The sequence below is a fragment of the Hyperolius riggenbachi genome, chromosome 9 (assembly GCF_040937935.1).
Source record: "Hyperolius riggenbachi isolate aHypRig1 chromosome 9, aHypRig1.pri, whole genome shotgun sequence".
NCBI lineage: Eukaryota > Metazoa > Chordata > Amphibia > Anura > Hyperoliidae > Hyperolius > Hyperolius riggenbachi.
In genome coordinates this window covers 48,449,219-48,462,921 of record NC_090654.1, presented here as the reverse complement: position 1 = coordinate 48,462,921, position 13,703 = coordinate 48,449,219, and the positions used below count along the sequence as shown (strand labels likewise).

Sequence of the window (13,703 nt, the reverse complement as noted above, 5' to 3'; positions counted from 1 at the left end):
CATATTTATTTCCTTTTAAACAATGCCTGTTGCCTGGCCACCCTGCTGATCTTTCATGCATCAGTAGTGTCTGAATCACACACCCGAAACAAGCATGCAGCAAATCCTGTCAAACTTCAGTTAAACATCTGATCTGCATGCTTGTTCAGGGTCTATGCCTAAAAGTATTAGAGGCAGAAGATCAGCTAGACTCCCAGGCAATCTGCATTGTTAAAAAGGAAATTAATATTGAAACCTTTATACAGTCATTTTTTTTCACTTCAGGTGTCCATTAAAGTGGAATGAAACCCAGCATTTCTTCTTCGCTCTAAAAAATTATTTACAGCATATTATATACAACCAGCCTTTTTTTTTATTACTAGAACAGCATTCAAAGGGTTACACACAGGGCTGGAAGGTTCAGTGCAGAGAAATGTGGACGCATCTGAAGTGGAGATAATGTTATCTAGTGTTTACTTAAAGAGACTCCGTAACAAAAATTGCATCCTGTTTTTTATCATCCTACAAGTTCCAAAAGCTATTCTAATGTATTCTAGCTTACTGCAGCACTTTCTACTATCACAGTCTCTGTAATAAATCAATGTATCTTTCCCCTGTCAGACTTGTCGGCCTGTGTCTGGAAGGCTGCCAAGTTCTTCAGTGTTGTGGTTCTGCTATGAACTCCTTCTTCCAGGCCCTCTATGCACACTGCCTGTGTGATATTTAGATTAGAGCAGCTTCTCTCTTCTCGCTTATCTTTTACAAGCTGGATAAATCGTCCTCTGAGCTGGCTGGGCTTTCACATACTGAGGAAATAGACAAGGGCAAAGCTGTTTGCAGGAAGAAACGAGCAGCCTGAAACTTCAGTGCATGAGAACAGGGGGAAAGAAACACACACATGATCTCTTGAGATTCAAAAGGAAGGCTGTATACAGCCTGCTTGTGTATGGATGTATTTTCTATGTGTGGACATACTGTACATCAACCTACTTCCTGTTTTGGCGGCCATTTTGTTTGTTTATAAACAAACTTTTTAAAACTGTTTTTAACCACTTTTAATGAGGCGAGGAGCGGCGAAATTGTGTCAGAGGGTAATAGGAGATGTCCCCTAACGCACTGGTATGTTTACTTTTGTGCGATTTTAACAATACAGATTCTCTTTAATTATATCAAGTGAGGAAGGTGACACATTATCTGACTGTGCAGAAGCTGCTGGACACAGATAGAAACTGAAAGCATTTCTGCCTTCAATACATAATGAATAAAACCAGTTATGAATAAAATGCAAAGTTAGCTCACAAAGCAAACTTTTAGGAACGTATAATTTCTAAATGAATAATAACACCTATGCACAAATGCAAATATGATAACCATATGGCATATAAATATTATGAAAACATGTTTTTATTGAATATTATGTCAGGGTTTTTTTACCGCATTAAACTCTCAATGGATTTTTTCAGAGTGATGCTGGACTGATACTTTTATTTCCTTCCTCTAGAGGGCAGCATCTTCCTTCTCATTTAAAGCAACCCCACGTCAAACTGTGCTTAATCAGTTAAACGCATGTACAGATATAATGAGTGATAATTAGTACTTGGCCCCTGTCTGTTTTCATCTCTGTGGCTTGTAGGTTTTGTAATTTATGGTATAAATCTCTTGATGGGCACAGGATGTCTGCACCCTGCATCTGGTTTCCTCAGTGTATGCGACAATGACTGTTGGTTCCCAGGCCAGGAAACGCTTGTCCCTCTTCCAAAATGATATTTGTTTTTTGTGCTGGTTTAAGAGCAACACTACTTCCCACACATGAGGCCTGGGTTGCAGTTGTGTGTGTTTCTCACAGGAAGAGCTAGACCAGGCCAGCTGGAGGTCTGTCCCATCTGATGAAACAAGTACACTGTATGATCAGGGAAAGAGGAAGGTGCTCCTATAGGATGGATTTATCAGGAGTTCTGATCTGGTGCGTGTATGTTCCCGACAGTGGTCAGTTACAGCCCCGTTTCTAGGGGTGTGCGGCCGCTCTGAGCGTTGAGGAGGGGCGTCATTATGGAGGGGGGAGCCGCGGCTGTGGGGAGGGTGGCCAACCTCTCCCTCCCTTCCTTTCCCCGGGTCGCCCTCCGGGCTCCCCCCTCCACTACAGAGTTAGCACAGGCAAGCCTCCTATTGAGCAACTCACCTCGCTGCGTTCCAATCGACGATCACTTGCCGCTGGTCTCCTCCTCTGTATAACTGCTTATACACACTACTTCCTGTTTAACAGCAGTAACAGCCACTGATTATCAGCTGCCACTGTGGCAGCAGCAGTAACAGCCACTGATTTTCAGCCGCCACTGTTCCAGCAGCAGTAACAGCCACTGATTAGCAGCCGCCACTGAGCCAGCAACAGTAAGAGCCACTGATTAGCAGCCGCCACTGTGCCAGCAGCAGTAACAGCCACCGATTAGCAGCTGCCACTGTGCCAGCAGCAGTAACAGCCACTGATTAGCAGCCGCCACTGAGCCAGCAGCAGTAACAGCCACTGATTAGCAGCCGCCACTGAGCCAGCAGCAGTAACAGCCACTGATTAGCAGCCGCCACTGAGCCAGCAGCAGTAACAGCCACTGATTAGCAGCCGCCACTGTGCCAGCAGCAGTAACAGCCACCGATTAGCAGCTGCCACTGTGCCAGCAGCAGTAACAGCCACTGATTAGCAGCTGCCACTGTGCCAGCAGCAGTAACAGCCATGTATTAGCAGCCGCCACTGTGCCAGCAGCAGTAACAGCCACTGATTATCAGCCGCCACTGTTCTAACTGCACACGGTATATGGGTTATTATAGTGTACCTAACGGAAATCAGCAAAAATTGTGTTTAATTTTGCTAGTTCGGCCCCTTAGCACTCTCAAGAACAGTGATATGGCTCTTAGCCTAAAAAATGTGGCCACGTCTGGTATAAGCATAAACACACATTTCAGAGTACTCACCAATCCTGCAGTCTTTTCCTCCGAACCCCAATGGGCAGTCGCAGGTGTAGGTTCCCCAGAGAGCCGAGCATGTCCCCCCATTCTTACACGGGTTTGAGTCACAAAAGGGTTGCTTGCCATGACACCCTGATAGAAAAAAAACAGACCCTTCAGCATAATGTATACACAATTCACTTTATATGTTCACTCCTAGTTGGATATGCTATCTGACAGTCTGGGATCACAACCCCCCCTCCCCCCCCAAAACCATCTACAACCCCATGTAGCGTCATATAACAGGCAGGGTAAGGAGGGGTACAATGCGGTGCTGCATCGCTGTCATTTAATAATCAGGCATGCGTGTCTTGAAACGATGTCGGGGGTACTGCACGTGATAGATTGTTGTAAAATAAAAACAGATAAAATAGTCGCCTCAGCTAAGTTCCATTCAGCATGTGTACGAGGCTTAAAGGGGGTTGTAACATAAAAAAAAAAAATTGCCCAAAAATATATTATACAAAACACACTGCGCGCTGATACTACCGTGTTCCTTTTCACCTTACTTAACCCTCTGGGCGATAATCCCGAGCTGAGCTCGGGGTAAGCCGCCGCGGAGGATTTCTCAGGCCCCGGTGGGCCGATTTGCATAATTTTTTTTGTTACACTCAGCTAGCACTTTGCTAGCTGCGTGTACATACCGATCGCCGCTGCTCAGCGCTGATTCGCCGAAACCCGCAGTGCCGCAACCCCCCCCCCAGACCCTGTGCACAGCCTGGACAATCAGTGCCAGGCAGCGCTGAGGGGTGGATCGGGACTCCCTCTGTCGTCACAGATTCGATGACGTCATCCCGATCGTCGCCATGGCGTCGGGGGAAGCCAAACAGGAAATCCGTTCTGAACGGGATTTCCTGTTTGCTCTGATCGCCGGAGGCAATCAGAAGGGGTGGGGGGATGTCGCTGCACAGCGGCTATCATGTAGCTAGCACTAGGCTAGCTACATGATTAAAAAAAAAGAATAAAAAATAAAAAAGCGCTGCGCCGCCCCCTGGCGATATTATTGTATCGCCCAGGAGGTTAACTGGTTCACCCCCCCCCCCCCCCCCACACACACACACACACACACAAAATTGAAAACAATATTTCAGAGGCTGGCGCTCACAGTTAACAGCAAATCACCTTATGTGTTCACTGCAGTATACAACCAAATTTCCTTCTTATATGAGCCACATATATCTATGTATAGTACATGAAAGAATCCACCAGCTAATCAAAAACAGAGTCCCCCGCCTAGACGCAGAAGACACTACGCTATACACACGTGGAAAGCGGCGTGAACCCGGGCGGAGGAGAACGTGGGTGACCGAGTGTGCGGCGATCAGGACTCCTAAGGCTGTCGGGGGACGCACTTGCCAGCTGGCCAACTAACGGGGGAGAGCCCGTGGAAATACTCTATGCTATAAACTTGTCGAGGAGAACTGTTTTATTTGGACTCTGTTTTTGATGAGCTGGTGGATTCTTTCATGTACTATACATAGATATATGTGGCTCATATAAGATGGAAATTTGGTTGTATACTGCAGTGAACACGTAAGGTGATTTGCTGTTAACTGTGAGCGCCAGCGTCAGAGATATTGTCCTCAAAAATATATGTAAACCCCTTTTTTGTTCTTAAAGCGACCCTGAGACGAATCAATGTTAAAGTTTTATACATACCTGGGGCTTCCTCCAGCCCCCTCTGCAGCGATCGCTCCCACACAGTCTTCCTCCCCCTCCTTCTTCTCTTGTTACAAGCCCCGTAAGTTTGACCAGTCGGTACGCACTGCGCATGTGCGGCCCGGGCGCGTGTGCCCCGCCGCGCTCTGCGTCTGCACAGTACAACTGCGCAGGTGCAGAACGCTCCCAGTCAAGGGAGCGAGACTGGGGTGTGTGCACAGCCCGTACTGCGCTGACTGGTCAAACTTACAGGGCTTGTAACGAGAGGAAGAGGAGGTGGAGGAAGACGGCATGGGAGTGATCACGGCGGAGGGGGCTGGAGGAAGCCCCAGGTATGTATAAAACTTTAACATTGATTCGTCTCAGGTACAATTTAAACAGGCCCTTATATGTCCCCCATATTTTTTCTTTTTACCTTCTCTGGGTGCCATTGCTTAACTGTAGGAATTGTGAATTGCCAGCAGGACTGTGAGAAGATTTGCGGGTTTTTTTTGGCTTATATCAGCATGCTAATAATAGAAAGCTTCCTATTTCAGATAAGATAAGGACATTATGACCAGAAGGTAATTGAATCCCCACCTCCCTTTGAAGTCTACACAGTGATGTAAGCCTGTTGTCTATGTGATGTTTGTTGTGGGAGGAACAGTAAGCTGTGTCAGTAGGGAGGGAAAATTAACACTGAGCGGGGTTGAAAAGAAAAAAAAAGGTAGAAGTGATGTCACTTTGTGCATCACACGGAAGTGAAGTAAACAGTAAAGATGGAAACCAGCAGAATCATTCTTTTCTATTTTTCCTATCTCATAGTTTCATCCCACTTTAAATGTAGGCTCTAACACAGTCTATTGATACCAACATTATAGAGAATATACTTCCGGTTTCACGGCCATTTTCACTACTGCGGTCATCTCCTCATAATTAACAATAACAATAACAATAATATTTATATAGCGCTTTTCTCCCTGGGGACTCAAAGCGCTGTGACCCTGCATTATGCAGTCTCAAAGGCTAGGGAAAAGAGGTGAGTTTTTAGCCTTTTTTTAAAGCTGTCCAGAGAAGGAGCCTCTCGTACTGATTGTGGAAGTGAGTTCCATAGAGTAGGGGCTGCATAGGAAAAGGCCCGAGCACCAAATGTTAAGTGTATCCTGGGAATAACCAGCTTCATCTTGTTGGCAGAGCGGAGGGTGCGTGGAGGGGCATAAAGTTCCAATAGATCCGCTATGTATTTGGGTCCCATGTGGTGTAGAGCCTTGAATGTCAGCAGGCAGATCTTAAAATTGATTCTCCATTTTACTGGCAACCAGTGAAGAGTTTGCAGTACTGGGGTGATGTGTGAGCTGCGGGGGACATTGGCTAGGAGTCTGGCTGCAGCATTCTGTACTAGCTGTAAGGGGCGCAGAACCTTATCTGTAGATCCGATTAACAGGGCGTTGCAGTAGTCTGCAACAGGGCGTTCCATGTTACTGTAAAGTCTGAGAGGTTGCGATGTAGTCAGATGATATTCCGGAGCCTCTGCGGGTAACTTTTGCCATATTATAATACATTTTTATACTGCTTTTCCTTCATGGGACTGAAAGAGCAGCACAATAAAATTATGCATTCTCAGTCTCTGGGAGACAGATGATAATGATGATGTCCAGGGATGGGGCCTCTTGGGCTGCCCATGGGGGTAAGTTGCACAGAGTTGGGTGAGCATGTGAGAGGCCTATACATCACATGTTATAAACTGAATCCTGGGGATCATCAATTAAGAAGAAGTAGCTTCTCCCGGTATCCGGGCCGCAGATTATTCACAGCTTTGACAGCATTGAAGACCGATTCTCCATCTTTCTGCTAATCAGTGGGTAGGGTTTGGAATATGTGAGCAGCGGGAAATATTTGCTCAGAGTCTAACTGATGCATTCTGCACTTGGGGCTGGTTCACACTTCAGAGCAAGATGATCCCCCAGCCAACCTAGGCAGAAGCCTGGGGCCTGGTGGCTGTCAAGACGGCCACCTGCCACTTTCTCTGACCTATCTTCATTTCAGCTTACTAAAAGCATCATGGGGTGGAGCCAAATCTACTACCTTTCCTAGGGCTCCATTATAACTTAATCTACTGTATCTCTATTCACACTGGAGTGTGTTTTTTTTATGTGACATTGGGCAGCTTTATTACCCTTACTAGCTTCACTGTGTACCACGAGTTACGCTATTAGTGGGACCCGCGGTACTTGACTAGCATGACCAATGCTATGATAACATGCATTAGTAATGACAGATCTGTCCGATTTTTGACTAGCCCATTTCCTCATTAGGTATTCTCAGCATTATTTTTATTATTTACAAAATCATTACCTAGAAAGTATCTGTACAATGATGTCAGCAAGCATCCCTACTCAATTGTACACTGCTTTGACAGTTGGACTGAGCAACTGCAGTTCAGTAGGTGCTTTTGTGAATAAAGAGACTCCCCCATGAGGAGATGGACTAGTCCAAAACCTGTCAGAACAGTCAAAGTGATAAAACCATAGGAAAAAATTGTGCATTTTACTCTGAGAGCAATATACAGTGTGAGTGTGTGTGTGTGTGTGTGTGTGTGTGTGTGTGTGTGTGTGTGTGTGTGTGTGTGTGTGTGTCTTACATGTTACACTTTTTAGAGATAGTTATCCTTTAACTTAGGTAGGTCTTTGGTAGGTATAAGGTTTTTTGATTACAGCTATATTCCTGGAAGAATATGGATAACAAGCAGCCCCTGATGCAGCAGTGTTAGGTATCCCATAATCCCATGCTGTAAACCTAATATGGCTCTGGTACAACTCAGTAATGGACTCTCCCATTCTGATTGGTCTGAAGGTAGTGTCATACCTGGATTTGTTCCATTGTTGGCGATGTAGGAAGCCAAGTCGATCTTCCTGCTATCGATGTAAAGATCCTTCATGCAGCCAATGAATTCTCTGTGCGTGACTGGGAAATTCTCAGGAAGGTTAGGAACTCCACCAAGCAGGAGAGGACCTGTTAGGTCCAGAGATCTAGAGAGGAAATACTGGGGTCAATCCCAAATCTTGAATGTAGGTCCATAATTCTAACCATTCTGACGAAAGCAGAGAGAAACGGGAGGTGTCTACTCACTTTTTGGAGCTGGACTGTACACCCTCTGCGGCACACGTATAATTCCCAATCTCATTGCTGAACTTCAGAGCTACAGACACATCACAGTCATCCACGGCTAACACCGCCACCTTCTCCTTCGAAGGTCCTTGGGCAACACCAGAAGATCCGGTCTTTGGCTAGGAAAGGAAAATGTGTGCCAGGTGAAATTGAAGCTACACTTTTTGTCTTGCTTTGGATAGATTGGAAGCAAAAAGACCTTAGAAGCACTTCCGCTACGCATTGCCCCTACGCCTTCCCTCCTGCGCTGCAACACAGTGTTCCTTAGGCCACCCCACACAGTCAAAAAACCCATGCTGTATATCTTTGAACCTAATGTCAAGCCCCCTCCCCCACCGTGTGAGGGGAGGTGGGGGGGGGGGGGTGTCATGAGCATAACAATCAAATCTGCCCATCAATCTGCAGAGAACAAGTACATTTGTTATAATATCTTGAAGGCACATAAACAATTGTGGACAGGGCTGTGAAGCAATTTTGGGTACCTGAGGTCGGAAGATTTTTGTTCCAACTTGACAACCCTGGTCAGTATTAGACTAAGGAGTCAGAGCAATTTTGGGTACCTGGAGTCAGTGGTTTCATAAGCCGAAGTCGGAATTTTTTTGTACTCACTCCACAGCCCTGATTGTGGAAATAAACATTGTTTATCTCTTTTGTAAACAAACATCAATTATATAATCTTATCTTGGTAACTATGTCCGTCTGTTTTCAGTTCAAGCCTGCTCACGGATCTTTAATTTTTATAATTATACACTTTTATATGCCCAAAACCTTAAAGGACCACTATCGCAAAAAAACATTAAGCAGTTAAAATCTCACAGAACCGACAGGTGTTGGGCCAGTCCATATCCTCATGGGGGATTCTGAGGCATTTCCTGAACAGCAGTTTAACTGGCAAAATAGTAAGACACCAGCCAGCCCCCCTAATCATTTGCACACTATTTTGTCAGTTAGACTTTGCAACTGCTGTTCAGGAAATGCTGTTGAAAACAAAGAAAACCCTGAGAATCTGACAGATATTGGACTAGTCCATCTCCTCATAGATTTTCAGTATTTCCTTAATTCTTTACAAAAGCACTTCCTAGAAATGATTTATACAGAGATGCCAGGCGGCTTCACTACTCATTTGCACACTATGTTGGCAGTTGGCCTGAGCAACTGCAGTTCAGTAGTGCTTTTGTAAATAAAGAAATACATGAGAATCCCCCTTTAGGAGATGGACTAGTAGTCCAAAACCCTTCAGATCTGTCAGATTTTCACTGCCTACTGTGAGTAAGAATAATGTAGAAAAAGGTAATTTTATATGTATGGATGACACTTTTTCAAAATAGTGGTCCTTTAACCCAGCAGAAGCTTCAATAAAGATCGAGATAAGTGCACTGCGTTTGACCTACAGAACTCGTTGTGCTGTAAATTCTTGGAATTCTGTGATGTCTCTCTGCAAGCAGAGGGTATAAAAACTGAAAGCAGTTCTCTGTTATTGTCTCACACTGCCCCCTAGTGACAAGTGGCCATAAATTCACATTACAGCAGTACTAATTAGAAGCAGGGCAATGTAACAAATAAGAAATACAAATAGTGCTAAGATAAATTGGCCTGAAGCACTTGCAAACATCTAAATTAATTGGCTGCTAAAGGGTTAATTTAGTTACAACAGAATAAGCTCCTTGCATTCACTGAATCACACACATAGCAGGAGGACGTGACATTCAGGTCTTACCTTGTTGTAGTAACGGAGCTGGACGGTGTGCCACTTGCCATCGCTGACTCCCCTGTGGATGTGAGGGGTCACCAGGGTGCTGGACTCACCTTGAAGTCACACAAGGGAGAGATTTATATTAAAGCCTTTGCAGAGCTATGCTGCCATTATCACCCCACATGCACTCCATCAACATAGACGGCAAATCTGCTTAATTCCGTCCAGGTTGCTTGTAGAATGAATACTCATTGCCCTCTCACCCGAGATCATAAAACAACAGATGTCTTCTCAGCCGAGGTGGCTAGGCCCATTCTCATAGTATCAATCAAGGAAGGCATGAGGTGTAATTAATACTGGAGGAGCGCGTCTACCTTGTAGGCTCCAGCAATGTGCATTAGCGAGGCACTTAGCAAAGCCGACACGGAACCGCATTATCCCGCGGCTGATACAATGGCCATTTAGTGGTCAGGAGGAAGGCTCAGTCTGCTTTGTTGGGGACTCTTCTGTCAAGCAGGACAGATGCTACAAGATTTACAGCCTTGGTTACCGCATCTAAAGGAGACATCCATCTCCCGCGTGGGGAGCCTAACATACAAGTGATGCAAAGAGGACCTGTGGCGGGGGGGATTAATGGGCCATTTATTGACGTGTTTATGAAAGGCCTCAGAGTCAAGGTTCTGTGTGGGAGGATTTGGCAGGCAAAAAGAAAACTGAGCGCCATCTTAGGAGAGCAACATTTTTGATGGCAGGCTTGTGGTATGAAATACTAATGAAACCAGGGGCGTAACTACAAATCATGGGGCTCCTCAGTAATACTTTGATGGGGCCCTCACAATGTTCCCACCCCTTTTCTTGCCTACCCCTGGAGGCCCTCACAGACCGGGGCCATCTCACAAGGGTCATAAACATGTGTGGACATTATTATCTTCACATCCATAACAAGTGTAGCTACGAAAACACCTGATCTGAAGGAAGGGCCCCTTTATTAGAGGGAGTGAAGTAATAGTTGGGCCCCCTTACAGCTCTGAGCCCCTGTAGATTCGCTCCTGAATTAAACCATATGCAATTGAAGGGTGAACATTTAAAGGATATCAGGGCCGAAAAAATATACTCCCCCCCCCCCCCCCGTCCTCCTTTCTGCCCCTCCGATGCGGTTATTTGCCCCCTGGCATTCTGTTCCAGGCCGCTGAAGACAGGCATCACTGCGCCTGCTCTAGCCCAGCTGCGCACGTCCCACAGCACGTGACCATGGCTGAGAGCTCTGCGCATGCCCGTAATATCTCGATTATGTCACCTGCATGCGCAGAGCTCTCCCAGCCGTGGTCACGTTCTGTAAAAAGTGCGCAGCCGAGCCAGCGCAGGAGCAGTGATGCCTGACTTCGGCGACCCGGAAAAGAGTGCCAGGGGGCAATTAAAAACAGCCAAACCATTCACTAGAGACAGCACAAAATTCTTTTCACAAGAGGCTAGTAACATCACAGAGAATGAAAGCTATCCATTCTCTGGAGACCAGTGAGATCACTGAGAATGCAACTTATGTATTCTCTGGAGACCAGTGACGTCACTGAGAATGCAGCCTATCTATTCTCTGGAGACCAGTGACATCACTGAGAATGCAGCCTATCTGTTCTCTGGAGACCAGTGACATCACTGAGAATGCAGCCTATCCATTCTCTGGAGACCATTGACATCACTGAGGAAGCAGCCTATCCATTCTCTGGAGACCAGTGACATCACTGAGAATGCAGCCTATCTATTCTCTGGAGACCAGAGACATCACTGAGAATGCAGCCTATCCATTCTCTGGAGACCAGTGACGTCACTGATGAAGTAGCCTATCCATTCAATAGAGACCAGTGACATCACTGAGAATACAGCCTATCCATTCACTACAGGGTCAGCATGGAAAACATTATCGCCAACAATATGAACAACAGTCAAACAGGAAGGAAGTTTATCCCCATGTATTATTATGAGTGAAGCTACAAACCTGTGGAGTACTTTAGCTGCACCTGCCCGTCGTGGATCTCCACCGCAATGAAATCATGCTTCTCGTTCAGACGTCCATTGTAGAGCAGGAGGCCGTTCCTCTCTTTGGTGGCAAATCTGCAGAAAATAAAATCACAGGAAATTGTAAAATGTGCAGAATCAGAGCATGTTATGAAGCTGCAATAGATCAGTAATATTGAACTGCACAGAATCATCCAAATCCTGGCCAGGGTGTCAGTTCCAATCAATTCTAATGAGATCTGGGCCAGTGGCGTAGCAATAGGGGGTGGAGAGGTTGCGATTGCACCGGAGCCCTTGGACCAGAGGTGCCCCGAAGGTCCCTCCCTCAACCACAATATTAGCTCTTAATTGGTCCTGTGCTGGTAATTATCACTTTTATAAATGCTTTGAATAGTAGTAATCATTAACAAACTGTTTCCCACCATCCCCTTCTTGCACCTCTGACACTGTGGTTGTCCTTGGCAGGTTTTAATGCGCCGTATCAATTGTTATGTATAGAGTGCTGGGGGGGGGGGGGGGGGGTGAGCAATGCAAAACTTGCACTGGGGCCCATAGCTCCGTAGCTACACCACTGATCTGGGCTAAAGTCCTAGTTGAAATTAAGGACTACGAAGTGGGTTGCAGCGATGCAATCAGTCAATGAGCTGGACAATGAAAGAAAAAAACACAGGGAATACACAGGAGCCTAATCTAGTGTAGAATATCAGTGGCAATGAAAGAATTGTAACAGCAGATTATCTGTCCATAGTGCTGCACCTAGTACAAAACAAATATTGGGGTACATAGATACAGGAGACAATCAGAACTCTTTACAGTCAGGCCATCCAACAATACAAGTACAAATACAGACATGATTGATGTGTGCTTTGAGACATCGGGCTTGATTCACAAAGCGGTGCTAACCCAGTTAGCACGCCTAAAGACTTTTGGCGTGCTAACTAGGTTAGCACCGCTTTGTGAATCATATTTGCGCGCGCACAGCGCTGTGCATGCGAAACGAGAACGGCGCACCCGATGCACCTATAAGGTTGCATTGGGTGCGACTTTAACATCGTATGGAGCGACGTTAAGGTCGCACCCAATGCCACCTCATAGGCTCGCCGTTTTGTCGCACCGTGATGCGCCGTTTCGCTACTTAGTACGCCAAAACTAACTTTAGGCATGAAGAGGGGCTTTTCACAAGCGTGCTAACAGTTAGCACCGCTTTGTGAATCAAGCCCATCACCGTCAATGGTACATGATAAATTACCTCAGAATAAAAAACACTAGGAGGACATCCCTGCCCTTGCAAGCTTACAATCTATTCTAGAGGGTAGTGGGTTGGCATTAGGGAAGGAGACACAGGGGTTAGTGGATGAGGCCATAAATCTCCAATGCTACCTATAGCAAATTATAGGTTTGTCCAGAGCCGGGACAAGGTCCTCCAGCACCCAAGGCTGAGACAGCAAAGTGCGCCCCTCCATCCCTCCCACCCCAGCTGTCACACACTAATTGCTATTAGAGGAGCCACAGGGCCACAACCTCCCCAACACCTTAATATCTAGGTATCTGGCTTGCAGACACTGCCATGTATTCCCTTTTATTATTTCTTTCTGCTTCAAACACAATTAGGAATGACAGCTGAATGAATTCTGCGCCCCCTCCTACACTGCGCCCTGAGGCTGGAGCCTCCCCAGCCTATGCCTCGGCCCGGCCCTTGGTTTGTCTGAACGCTTGTGCTTTGAGAGTATGTTTGAGGCCCCCTTTACACTAGGCCTCTTTCTTTGCGTTGTGTTACTCTTTCTGCACGCAGGGTAACGCGAAAGCAAAGCAAGTCTATGGGGCCTAGTTCACTTCCACGTCCTGACGAAGCTTGCAAGGGGATGGGCGAAACGTGTAGGTGGGCGGGCTAGAGTCCTGTGACCCGGAGGACGATCAGTCTCAGCAAAAGCCGGCTGAAGTTTGAGCCCAGCGCGACAGAGTCCCAGCTCCCCATGGTGCAATACATAGAAATGGGTCGAGCAAGGACTGGCGCGGACGAGAAGCCACATGATTAGACGCCAATCACCCTGGGTCCATAGCGCTGAAGGAACTACGTATAGGGTCAGTGTGAGTGGATCTAAATGTAAGGAGGGGAGTCATGGTGAGACTAACATTTATGCTGTGAGCTTGCAAGCTTAAGATTTAAACACTGTCAGCCATACTGCTGCATGCATCCTTAGCTCCCCCCCTCTCT

At 46.3% G+C, this 13,703-nt stretch overlaps 1 protein-coding gene across 1 annotated transcript in view; it reads right to left on the bottom strand.

Moving 5' to 3' along the window:
• The window catches only part of CELSR3 (cadherin EGF LAG seven-pass G-type receptor 3), a 297,920-nt gene that overhangs the window by 80,903 nt on the left and 203,314 nt on the right, over positions 1-13,703 (bottom strand). The window contains exons 5-9 of the mRNA XM_068254819.1: positions 11,469-11,584; positions 9,500-9,588; positions 7,744-7,901; positions 7,480-7,643; positions 2,944-3,069 (exon numbers count right to left, since the gene is read on the bottom strand). Coding sequence (XP_068110920.1) covers positions 2,944-3,069; positions 7,480-7,643; positions 7,744-7,901; positions 9,500-9,588; positions 11,469-11,584 — 653 coding nt within the window. The remainder of the gene's footprint in view (positions 1-2,943; positions 3,070-7,479; positions 7,644-7,743; positions 7,902-9,499; positions 9,589-11,468; positions 11,585-13,703) is intronic.